At 45.2% G+C, this 12,719-nt stretch overlaps 2 protein-coding genes across 5 annotated transcripts in view; one reads left to right on the top strand and one right to left on the bottom strand.

Annotated features, from left to right (window-relative positions):
- Nucleotides 1–866: 866 nt before the first annotated feature.
- Nucleotides 867–7,721, top strand: LOC106815372 (WD repeat-containing protein 82-like). 2 transcript variants are annotated; one of them, XM_014819823.1, is made up of 9 exons: nt 867–1,168; nt 1,849–1,946; nt 2,253–2,319; nt 2,582–2,681; nt 3,228–3,344; nt 3,615–3,770; nt 4,565–4,634; nt 4,971–5,113; nt 5,648–7,721. In XM_014819823.1, exons 1-9 carry the CDS (start codon nt 954–956, stop codon nt 5,678–5,680), a joined length of 999 nt encoding a protein of 332 aa, XP_014675309.1. In that variant the 5' UTR covers nt 867–953; the 3' UTR covers nt 5,681–7,721. The 2 variants fall into 2 exon arrangements, with proteins under 2 accessions (XP_014675309.1, XP_014675310.1); XM_014819824.1 differs by lacking the exon at nt 867–1,168 and adding an exon at nt 1,307–1,452.
- Nucleotides 7,722–8,415: 694 nt separating this feature from the next.
- LOC106815373 overlaps nt 8,416–12,719 on the bottom strand; it is a 31,205-nt gene continuing 26,901 nt past the window's right edge. For 2 of the 3 annotated variants that reach the window (XM_014819826.1, XM_014819827.1), the window contains exons 5-7: nt 9,484–9,552; nt 9,227–9,316; nt 8,416–8,797 (exon numbers count right to left, since the gene is read on the bottom strand). In XM_014819826.1, the coding sequence (XP_014675312.1) occupies nt 9,537–9,552 (16 nt within the window). In that variant the 3' untranslated portion in view covers nt 8,416–8,797; nt 9,227–9,316; nt 9,484–9,536. The remainder of the gene's footprint in view (nt 8,798–9,226; nt 9,317–9,483; nt 9,553–12,719) is intronic. The other variant, XM_014819828.1, reaches the window with a different exon arrangement.

Genomic DNA, 12,719 nt, shown 5'->3' with positions numbered 1-12,719 from the left:
TATATATATATATATACACATATAAATCTGCACACTATCCTCACACTAACACTAACCTCATACAAACTGACATCGAGACTGACACACAATCAATCATCACCTGGAGCACACGCGCCCTCTGTGACGCTGTTTACCCTGACCATATTAATGATGTAATAAGCCTCGCCCCGCCTGCCCGCCCCGCCTCGCCACGCCCTGCCCCGCCCCTCTGTGACGCTGTTAATCCTGACCATATTAATGATGTAATAAGCCTCGCCCCACCTGCCCCGCCTGCCCCGCCCCGCCCCGCCTCGCCACACCCTGCCCCACCCCTCTGTGACACTGTAAACCCTGTCCATATTAATGATGTAATAAACCTCGCCCCACCCCGCNTGTGTGCCTACATTTGGCGTGCATGATCTGACGATGTAGGCCTATCCTGTATCCGGCTATCGACTACCGCCTACCGGTATCGTTTACAATCAATGTACAATCTAGAAACTATTGCAATATTTACATATTCTAGGGACGTGAAAAGAAAGAAAAATAATTGGTGTGGTGTGTGACTTACTAAATACCATGATCTTCATCAGTTTGAAACAATTACAGAAAAACAAAACTCCAAAATGATCAAACACCGGCCTAAAAATAACAACTCACCACGATATCGTGTTGTTTATGTAAGGAGTATAAGGTCAGTTCGCTAGACGATAGGGCGTAAATTAATCAAACAAATGTTAAAAATAAACATGTATTTTGTATTTTATAAACTATATACACTTTTATTTAGTTACATAGTATATTTAATTTTGTTAAAAAGTGTAGGCCATAAATAGTTGAATATTAATTTGAACTTTCAAGCCAATGAGAGTGCAGTATATCCGTAGGTTGTGACGCTTGTGTCCGCCCGAAGAAGAAAACCGTTAAGGAAATTGTACAACACGTGTTCCAAAACTTCCCATTTACATGTTTCTATGCCCGTCTCCAATATTTATGCAGTGACATGTTCCGATGCTATATCTAGAGAAATGAAATTGAACGATAATGTCGTGAGAAGCTTTCGCGTTGCGAAGGTTTTTCGTGAAAATAGTGACCGTATAAATAGCATCGATTTCTCACCAAACGGTGAACTTCTCATTTCCAGCGCTGATGACGATCAGATTGTCATTTATGATTGTCAGAACGGAGCGTAAGTGAACATTCCATTCCCCATGTTACGTATAACACACAATTCACGGGTTGGTGGGATATTTGTCTTCCAGTTCATCCATAAAGGCCAATGTGCCAAGAATAAGTAAAAGCCGCTGTCACCGCCGACACCGGCCGGCATTGTTTAGTGGCGTGCGAAATCCTTTGTGAGAAACGACATGTAACCTGTGTTGTACCATAAGCATAATAATACACGTGTACCTACTTTAACGTTTTTCACATATAAAGTTTTTGAAGTGCCTGTAAATTACTTATTTACATGTGGTACTGTATAACAATTGCTAGTGTATGTGTAAATGTAATTGGCAAGCTGGTGTGATAATATTTAAGTTAGTTTAGTGTGCTACCTAGTTATTCAGTAGAATTTTGGCATACGAGTTCTAACTATTTCATTTATTGATGTTTCAAGAGAATTTATATTTAATTTCATGTTTTAGAGTAACTTTGGCTCTCATAAGTTGTAAGTTATCACAATGACAATTGCATAATTGTGTGAAACTGAATTGAATGAACGAACTCGATCTCAAGGCTTTTAGTAAATAAGTAAATTATTAAGTAATACTAAAACTTTGTTTAACAATGTTAATGTAACCATTATTCCAACTATAAGTGTTTTATTCAAGTCATATATTTTAAAATAGTGTATATTGGTGCTTTTAGGCCAAAGAGAACATTAAACAGCAAGAAGTATGGTGTTGACTTGATAAAATTCACTCATGCTTCCAATACAGCAGTACATGGGTCCAACAAAGTCGATGGTATGATTATATGAATTTCCTACTTTTAGAAGCTATTCATATACCTCATTTCTTCAAGTTAGTGCAGTTGCAATCCTCAGCTATTCAAATTATACATTGATCTGCTAATTATTATCTATTAGTGGTTTCATTCTATATGTTTGATTCGTCTAGATGTATATGTATATATGATTTCTTCAGTGGAAAAGCACATGTTATTTAAGAGCTAGCAGATAATTTTAATAATATATTTGACCAAATGAATAAAATTTCAAGCTATGCTGGTGATGTCATGACCAAATAGCACTTGCTGTTTTGCATTTACAGACACGATACGGTACCTGTCTCTGCACGACAACAAATACATCCGATATTTCACAGGCCACACGAAAAAGTAAGTATATAGCCATAAAGTCACCACTCTATAACCATTTCGACCACGCTTGCATCGATCAGCGTCCCATGCTATATGTCTTTGATCATCACCGACGTGCACCACACACACCGTGCTAGAACGAACTCTACATCATCATTATTAAATCTTTATTGCATGTAATTCAAATACAAATGCGTGTACTGGAGCTGAAACATTTGCTGCGACGGCCACACCCCACGCTCTCGTTTTCCGCGGAATGATGTTCTCTTGTCCTTTGCAGGGTGACGACGCTCGTCATGTCGCCGATCGACGACACGTTCCTCTCGGCTTCGCTCGACAAGACGATTCGCATCTGGGATCTCCGGTCGGCAAACTGTCAGGTGAGGAGAAGGAAGCAGATGCAGGCGCGGCGTCGAAGATGCATGATCGACGTGCCCCGCGCTCAAATTTTAATGTGTTTACAGCGAGGAGGGGTGTCTTTAAAAGCACTTTATACGAGAAGAAGAGAATACAACCATGTCTACCAGAACCTAATTCTCTCCTCGTGGCGAGAGTGGGCTGCTGACGTCACATACGCTAACGCCACCTCTTGGCGAAGTTTGTCAGTTATCGCGTTGAATATAAAACAGCGACAGCGGCAGGCGAAAATTTGCATATGCCTCGTTAGCATAAATCCTACGAAACATTCTGTACTTCCACAATTCATTAATATATCAACTACAATGGATTTATAGGGCAGTCACGACGTTTCATTGCCGGGAATGTCAGCCTCATTTTGTGAGAGACCACTTAAGAGTCGTGGAGGGCAACCGCGGCACTTGCCGTCACGTTGTGCTGGTTGATTCCGTGTATTTCATTCTGGAATGGAATTCTCGGGTTCCACTGGCAGGCGGAGCAGCGTGTGACTCGTTGCGTATGCATTGCAGGGTCTCATGCACTTGTCGAGTCGACCCGTTGCCGCTTTCGATCCGGAGGGCCTCATATTCGCTGCGGGGATCAACTCCGAGATGATCAAGCTATATGACCTGCGATCGTTCGACAAGGTAGGAGGGCACGACGAGAAGGGAGACGGGAGCGTGTGTGAGCGAGTGAACCCTGGGATCGTGCGTGCATGTAAATGTTTGTGCATACGTGTGTGCATGCGTGCGTGTGTGCGTGCATGTGTGTGAGCGTGCCTTACGTTGAAAGCATCGCGAAACGAAGCAGCCGCCTCGTAGGCGAGTGTTGCGCACCGCCGCTCCCCGTCGGGTGCCAGCACCTAGCACAGCAGCGAGTACTAACGCGGTGGTGTCTGTCTCTCCGCATCGTGGCAGGGCCCGTTCAACACGTTCCGGCTACCGCAGGACCGCGACTGCGAGTGGACGGGCATGAAGTTCAGTCCCGACGGAAAGATGATCCTGATCTCGACCAACGGACAGGTGATCCGGCTAGTCGACTCCTTTCAGGGACAGCCGCTGCAAACGTTCATGGTGAGTGATGGCTGTAGAGCCATCTTACAGTTAGCTAGTCGTAGAGGGAACTCGTGTCGTGTGTCGGTCTTGATGTAGACGTCAATTATTATTGTTTTATCATTATATGTTGTTTTGTCGTCTTCATCATTATCGTTTTATTGTTTAAATTGTCAATTATTATTATATTATTTGGGGGCAAGGGCTTAGTGTCTTGGCTAAATCAGAAATGTTGGAACACTACGGCTAGTTGGGGGTGTTAACTATGTACTATCTGTATACATGCCAACTTTAATGAGAGTTATCTCCCTTCCCGTCTGGACCGGAAGCGGATGCCCAGCTCGCGCATGTGCGTAAGGAGGCTGGTTAGTTGGAGTGGCTGTGTAGCTGTGATGTGCTTTTTGAAGTAAACAAAGTCTGTACTGTTTGAGTGAGTTTGTAGTATTATCGATCCAACAGGGGGGGGAGGGAAGCAAAATTTCCTTTCAAAGGTGGGATGCCGAGCCAAGTACGACTTTGACGTGCGTAGATGGTTTGAGATTTGGTTTGTGCAGTTGAACCTGTGTTAGTGAGCACCTGTGTATGAAGAACACATTTAGCGTTTCCTTTAAGTGACGGTTATACACTGAAGCAACCGCTATAGAACGGTCACCTGTCTATTTAAGGGCAATGGGGTTGCCCTGCAGTGACCCTTGCAGACAGGGTTGGCTTTATTATATGATATTACACTGTAAGTAATGTGCATGAAGTCGTTGTGTTGTTAGCATTGGCCGTTGGTATTGTGATCGTGAGATGTGCGTGTTGAATTTTCGCAGGGTCACACAAATATGAAGAATATTCCGCTAGAGGCGTCCTTCAGTCCTGACTCACAATTCGTCTTCTCCGGTGAGTAGCCAGACGTCGCAGGTGATTCGCAACGGCGTCGAAAGTCAGCGATCGGTTTTAGCGGCGTATGTCCGCCTGGCATGATCGACACACAGCTCTAGCCAATCAGTGTTCCGAGAGTACGTTCTAAAAACGATGCGTAGCAATGAAGTGCCGTAAAGTTGACGTTTTTGCATGCACGTGCAAAAAAAAAAAAACGAATACAGACTGACCTAGCTTGACCGACCTAGCAGTAGCAGCACCATTCAAAGACGGTAGCGGAGGGGGTTGTCTTGTTTGGACGGATAATAATATAATACGATGTAATAAAAATTTGACGCTTTTCGTTCTTGCCAGGGTCGACCGACGGTTGGATCCACGTTTGGAACGCAGAGAACGGCACGAAGACGGCCAACCTGAATTGCGATCACACGGGGCCCGTGCAGGCAGTCCAGTTCAACCCCAAGTTCATGATGCTAGCGAGTGCCTGTTCCAACATGGTGAGTGGTGGTGCACTACTCGATACGTGTCGTAGTACATGTAAAAAAGAAGTTATGGTAGCTTCTACTACATACTATTAGTGTTGGGCTTTTTTTAGGATTACACAAAACGCCTGTTGTTATACGTTTTTTCAGGTAAAATGTTTATGTTTGGTAGAAACGTCGGTTCAACGACTTTTTTCCCCCGTAAAGCACAAAAATATTGGTGAAATGTTAGAAAATAGGTTCTGTTCGATTTCGTGCTCTTGCTGATTCTTGATATAATTCTAAATAGAAAATGATAAAGGTGGTAATGATGAAAACACCATATGAAATCTTTATACTAGAGTGAACACCCGCCTATAAAAGACACGAATGAGATTTGCTTCGCGTCACTCTTGTGACGGGGTTGACTGTGAAAGTACATCACGGTTTGGCATGTTTTGTAGCTACTCGCATAATGTAGCAATGCTCGTTATTCACCCGCGAAGGAGCATTGTAGACGGATGCGCGTGACGTTGACTAATTCTTCCCACCGCTGTCTCTTCCCTGCAGGCGTTCTGGCTGCCGAGCATAGAGGGCGACTGAGCGAGCGACGAGACGCCGCGTCGACTGTACAGTGTATCATTTTATCCCTTTTTATGCCGGGAGCGCCCGGCGGACGACGCCTGGTTGACGGACGCGGAAGCATGCGGGATGAGGAGGCGCGAGGAGAGGAGGGGCGGCTGTAGGGAAGGACTGGTGCGCAGCTGCGTCAGCGGCGATCATCGCCCCGCATCGGCGACTCATCGCACGCACACGCCACCTGGTGTTGGTGGCTGCGGAGCGGAGCACTCGTGGGAAGAGAGATCGGCATGGTTAGCCGCGGCCGCCGTCGTCGTCGTCACGGCAACCGACGACCGCATCCGCGCAGTTTCCCCGACGCTCGGCCGCTGCACGTGCGTTCCCCCGCCGGCAACGACGCCCGGAAATCGTCTGCAGCTCCAGAGAGTCGTGCCGCGGCAGAAGACGAGCGACAAAGAGTCCATCCATCGTCTTGGCGACCGCTTCCCGCGCATGTCGCCCCGCCTTCCTCCCCTCTTCTCCCTTCTCACTCCGGGGGAGTGTCAACCCGTGAGGGAGAGACAGGCGTCGCCGGCGACCGAGTGACCTTCGTCGCGTGTGTGTAACGTGTATATATTTACGTAGGATAGTGCGTGCGTGTCGTGCCCACCCGCGCACATCACGAACAAACCGAGGCGACGTAGACGGTCGGTACGGAAGCCCCGTCGTCGAGTGGCGGCGAGCGAGAGGTAGGGGGAGGATGCGCACGAGACCAAGTTGCCAGGGAAGCTGAGGAGCTCTCGGATGCGACGACTTGACGACGACGACAAGCTGTTTCCCGTCGCGGAGAAATCCTGACGAGGATGTGCGTCTGTGCCAGTGGTCGCCGTCTCACAATTGTGTCGTCACGGAAACCGTTGTCGCGCTATGCTGGTCGACGTCGTGTCGAAGTAGTTAGTTCGTCGTCTTTTCACCCTGCCTCTCTCTTTCGCTCTCTCTAGTCGCACCTACTGGTCACGTATGTGCGCCGCGTCGCGGGGAGGGGGTGGTCGTGATGTTAGAAATGTCTCGTAGAGAGTTGTAACCCGTCGTCATTGTTCTGATTTCGTTCGGTATCGTGTACAAAGCGCCGAGGATATCTGTGTCATCATCGTAGTTTTCTTCCTCAATCTCCGTGTTCCTCTGCTCTTAAATTGTAGCTTTCGATGTGGCCTTTGTACATTCGGTGATTCCCCCCCGCATATGCAGGAGGCAAGCTCGATCGAATAGCTCCCACGCGATGCACCAATTTATTCAGATAGATGTCAGTGCAGATAGCGCCATCTGTCGTTGGCAAACAGTAGCTTCTGTGTGCAGATCTATTGATGAGTATTTGTTGATGTGAGAGCACAAGGCATCGAGCGGTTCATATGTGACAATGAATACAGGTTCATCGCTTGACCAAGGATCTATATATATATAAGCATAACTAGATAGCTCACATTCCGGGATTGTGTGATGTCACTTGTACGCTGTGTGTGTGTGGTCAGCTCAAAATTCTTAGTTGGGATTGGCAGAGAGGATGTTGGACGTTATTCAAACACATGTTTCCAACAATGATGTTTCACACGTTAAACCAACTCTTGATGGACTGATATGGTGACCAAGTGACAGCATCAGCCTAGAATTGTGGTGCTATAGTGATAGGAAAGTGCAGCTGTTTAGTTATGATGTATAGATCAGTGGACAGGAGGAGATGTAAAGGTTCCGTTATGGCACACGACATATGAAAATGTTTGTCAGGCGTAGAAACTTTATTTTAAAACCCGACAACCAGACGTAGATGCATTTTTAGAACGTTTTGCCATTCCAACAGCAGTGTAACTTTTTAATTTTCTGTTCTTGACTCGCCGAGCATTTGAGAATAGCGCCAGCTCTTTGGTCTCGACTACACACCCACTGGAATAAATTCCTTGGCAATAGCCGAGAAAATTCGATAGTCATGACTTTGCTAATGCCTATATCAGCCTGTCACTTTTGTTGTACAATTAAGATTTTTACACCCATTATGATTATATGTAAATAATAAAACTTCATCTTAGTGAAACGACCGTTTTTTGTTTGTCTCTGTCACACAGTGCACACGCACGCAGGCACACAAAACATTGCAAGTAATTCTCAACCATGTTGGTAATTATTTTGAGATCTTGTGAACAGAAACGACATCATTAAAATACGGCAATTTTACAAGCTTTAAACACTTAATTTATAGCCTTCTGGAGTAAATTTAATGCAAAAATAGAAATTGAATTTACATTCTTACATTAAGTATTCAATTTGGAACAGTTATCAAACAGACAAATAACCAATGCTTTTTAATGTTGGTTTTATTGAAAATAAAGTTACTAATAGCATAAAATTCGATAAACATCTTCCAAAATTCTCAATAGAAATGACTCGTATTTGGAAGAATAAAGAAGCGCAAAATTATGGATAGAACTCAACAAAATCGCGAATACATGTACACTTTTTTTTATGACGTCTTTATTGAATACTAATAACATATGATATATGCATACGTGTTCTGACTAATCTAAACAAATTTTGGTTACATATTATCAGGAGTGTATCATTATGATATGCATAAAAGGCATAAAATAAAAATAAACATTTATTGCATATAATTCAAATACAAATATATACCTATGTACTGAAAACAGTCTATTTATGGAGAAAAATCTGATGGATTCAATAGTTTTGGGCGGTTAAAATAATGAAATTTAAATGTAACAATACAATACAATGCTATTATACAACATGAAGAAAAATATAATACAATAACGACAACACTAATTTCTGTGAAGTTATAGCCTTTTGTATTTACCAATCATAATTTGGTAAAACTGAAAATGCACCTAGTTCAGTGGAACAACGTATATTGGCATATTCGATGTTTTCCCGCTGCTTAAAAATATTTTTTACTGTTAGTGTTATTTCCTTTATAATTGAAGATAAAGTGTTGAGACGTGACGTAGCTGCCATTCCCACCATATACTGTCATAGGTCCCGTGATTGCCATACAGCTCTTCATGCTGCCACCGTGCCGTTCGCTCCAGCGGAATACCCAGGGTCCGGGAAAAATTGTACGAGTAGAATAAAGTACGACGTCAAGAGTCCGAAGATCTGGAAGGTAATGAAATTGACAGCGTCAGGTTGCGAAAATACTCCTCGCTTAGTGGTACTCAGTTATACTATCACGTGCGTAAAATTCACTGATGAGCAAAACAACCCGATAAACGTTTGCTTCAGTTAATAATAACTGGCAATAAATATCTTTATCGTGTTCTATTCCAAACTAAAGGAATTGTGCAATTTAATGTGTTTGCCTGTGTGCGTGCGTGAGCGCGTGAGTGCGTGTGTGTGTGCGTGCGTGCGTGCATGCGTGCGTGCGTGCGTGCGTGCGTGCCTGCATGTGTGTGTGTGCGTGCGTGCCTGCCTGCCTGCCTACGTGTGTGTGTGCGTGTGCCGCGTGCGTGCGTGCATGTGTATATGTGTGCGCACGCGTGTCTGTGCACAGTATATACGACCATATGGCTGCTCGAAAGTTCATACCGTTAACAGTAATGCTCTGTTGATGGTGAAGAAGTTATAAGCAGTGAGGCCGATACTGGGTCCGGATAACTTCATCGCAAACGTGTGCATCTGAAATCCGTATCCGTCAACCGAGTATATTCTTGATTAACGGCCGCAATATGCGTATAGGGCTGAACTATAGTACGATAGACACTTCAGTATTTAATTAATTAGATCATATTCTAGATCACGTGTGACACATTGTTTATATGTGTCCACGGATGACGTCAGCTTACCTCCATTTTGTCCTCGCCTGCTGTCGCAAGCAATGTCAGATCGTTTATAGCCGTTAGCGGTCTGTGCGCCTGAACATGGAGCAACAGTTTTGGTTATTAGTTAACGTATTTAATTTAATTAACGTTTTTTTATTATTTAAGTTATTACGTCACCGTAAATAGTAAAAAATAAAAAAAATATTTCCACTGTTTCACAGTACTATAAGTAATTCTGTTCACTTTCTTTGGTTAAATTGCTGCATATTATACTTCTTATTTTACTATATTGTTCGATGTGAACATACACTCGTGACGCATACATAGCCCATAGCAAGCAATTAATGTTAGAAACACTTTAATTATGTAGGACACTTATACGAAATCGCGCAGGTTTTTTGGATTTTTAATTATTTGACGAAACAAATCTTATGCACGTCAGGATTTTGACGATACGTTTATCCCGTTAGTTCTTACTTTTATGTAAAAAATGGCACAATTGTTAAATTTTACCATAGAAAATTCGTGACATACGGTCAATTAAAAGGGCCGACACACTAGGCAATTAATCGGCGCTAATCGCCCCGATCTAATCGCGCGAGTCGAGTGGACACGCTTACACGATTTTTATCGCCGGTTGCAATAACGTCGGTGCATGCATGTGCACGTAGAGCGTGGGCGTGCGTGCGTGCGTGTGCACGTACACACTTGCGTGGCATTCATGCCGTGCGTGCGTGTGTATGTTTAACCGTGCGTGCATGCGTGAGTGTGTGCGTGCGTGCGTGGCGTTGTGCACGTAGCACGGTGCGTGCGGTGCGTGCGTGCGTGCGTGTGAACGTGATCACGTGGGGCGCGCGTGCGTGCGTGCGTGCGCAAGCTACACACGTGCGTGTGTGGCGTGCGTGGCGTGTGTACGTACAGCTGTGGCGTTCGTGCGTGTCACTTACGACGTGCGTACATGCGTACGTGACGTGCGTGTGCACACGAGCTAACGTGAGCGCGTTGCGTGCGTGCGTGCGTGGTGAACGTACAGCGTGCGGTGCCTGCGTGCGTGTGTGGCGTGCGTGCGGTGGCGTGTGCACGTTTCACAGATATGCTGCGTGGCCATGCGTGCGTGGCGTGGGTACGTGTGCCTGCGTGCCGTGTGCACGTTCACCTGCGTGCATATGCGTGCGTGCGTGCAGGTACACGTTCGTGCGTGCGTGCGGTGCGTGTGTGCGTGTGCTAGGTACACAGTGTGTTGCGTGCTGCAGCATGTGCACTGTAATAGAAGAGTTGCGTCGGCGTGCGTGTGCATGTACAGCGTGCGTGCCATGCGTGCGTCGTTGCGTGTGCACGGTACACGTGCGTGGCATGAGTGTGTGCGTGCGTGGTGGCACGTACACATGCGTGCGTGCGTGCGTGCATCGCTTTACATGACATGAGCATACTAAACATGAAAGCATTGCTATTACGTCAGTATCATTGAACAACTCTGATTGGCTGATTGAATTGTACAATCGGGGCGAGTTTTTATACGCGGGTCCCGGACACGACTAGGCGATTAAATCGGGCGACAAATTCGGCGAAAAATCGCCCGATAATATCAAAACGTTTTGAATCTATGCGATGGAAATCGGACGACTAAATTGCGGCGGCGATTGAGTGACACACTAGCGATTTCAGGCGGCGATTTTGTAGCCCGATTGTTATCGGCCTAGTGTGATCCGGTCGCTGGCCTTAAGGAGGCAAGGCCACTAAACGGCGATGATAGTTATACAATAATAACTAGAAAGGGCAGTTGTCGCCAACTACATCTGTATCCCGTGATCTAAGCCACGTTCACACGGTCGATTGGCTCGAGCCAAATGGGCCAGATTTGGCTCGGGCCAAATTTAGCTCGGGCCTGTTGAGTCACGGACAACCCGCGTTCACGGACGTACGCAAGTAGGGGGGAGGTAAATACTGTGGGTGTCAAATTCAAATTCAAATTCAATAAATTTTATTGGCACAGATATGCTCACAGATACTTTGGCAGTATGTCGGCGAGAGTGGCGTTTGTGTACGATTTAGAGTGTTTACTTTACGTTCGCGAGTTGCAATTATCGAATCTTGAAAGCGTGCCATCCTGATCAAATTTGTCCAAATTTTTAATAACTGTTTTGAACTTTATTTCGTCGAAGTACAACCGTTTGCACGTCGCAGCATCTTACCGCTGCAAGAGCCGATCTAACCGCTCTACCTCTCGCCGGAAAGCTGGTGCTCACATTTGCTCGGGCCTTGGTCGCGACGTTTTCGTTGGGGCGCAAATCCGTGTGAACGCTGGCGCTCGTACCAATACTGGCACGGGCCTAATTGAGGCTCGGGCCAAAAACGTACCGTGTGAACGCGCCTATAGTTTGAAATGAGATAGATCTCTGTGTAAGGACGTAGAAGGTAGTAGGATTAAAGTTAAATAAATCAAGCAAAGACAAAGGTGTACCACAGACTCATCTGGCCTGACGATGTCTACAAAGTATGTAAAAATTGGTTGGCTTAGGGGTTTTGTGGAAGGCCTTTGGGTTTTGGCTGGAGCAGACATGAAACCATAAGCTTTACCGCGACTGTCGTTTGGCGGGGGATACAATAATTAGTTGTTAAGGCCATGAAGAGATGAAAAATCCGGTTACCGTCCAAGGAATTTTAAAAAGTGATGAGGCTTTTTTTGGCATTATTCATTATTCATTATTTTAATTTTTCCCAGCTGAAATACAAATGAAATACAGTACAGACAAATAAACAAGTCTTAGCCGCCCCTGCTTTATTATTCATTATTTTATTTTTCAGGCTGAAAATTTTTCATTTTTCAACAGTTCGGAGATTTCGGGTTTGAAGTCGTCATCTTCGGGTTTTTTCGACAAAAGTCTTATTACGGCGCCCTGATATATGTCTAGCGGTTAGAAACAGTGGCAATTACAATCCGGACTGCCCGAGCAAGCTTGTCAAAATCCATCAGGTTTAAGGCTAAGTACACCTTGTGATTAGTATATTATGATTTCAGTGAGGGAATTTTTTTTCCAAAATAATGAAATTTTGGGAAATAATGATTTTTTGGGGCGGTACTAAGCGCATGCGGGCGGTGGAGACCGGTAAAAGCGCGGATTGTTCATTCCGCGATGGCGCTACTGTCTCTTCGATGGTTAATTCGGCGGTGAACCTACGGCGCGTTCGCCACTGAGCCGCTGCTGCTGAGAGAGTTAGACTGACCGACGTATTTAAGGGGCGATTGCACCGAATGAACA

The sequence above is a fragment of the Priapulus caudatus genome, unplaced genomic scaffold, assembly GCF_000485595.1.
Source record: "Priapulus caudatus unplaced genomic scaffold, Priapulus_caudatus-5.0.1 Scaffold1101, whole genome shotgun sequence".
Taxonomy (NCBI): domain Eukaryota; kingdom Metazoa; phylum Priapulida; class Priapulimorpha; order Priapulimorphida; family Priapulidae; genus Priapulus; species Priapulus caudatus.
This window is presented reverse-complemented; position numbering and strand designations above follow the sequence as displayed.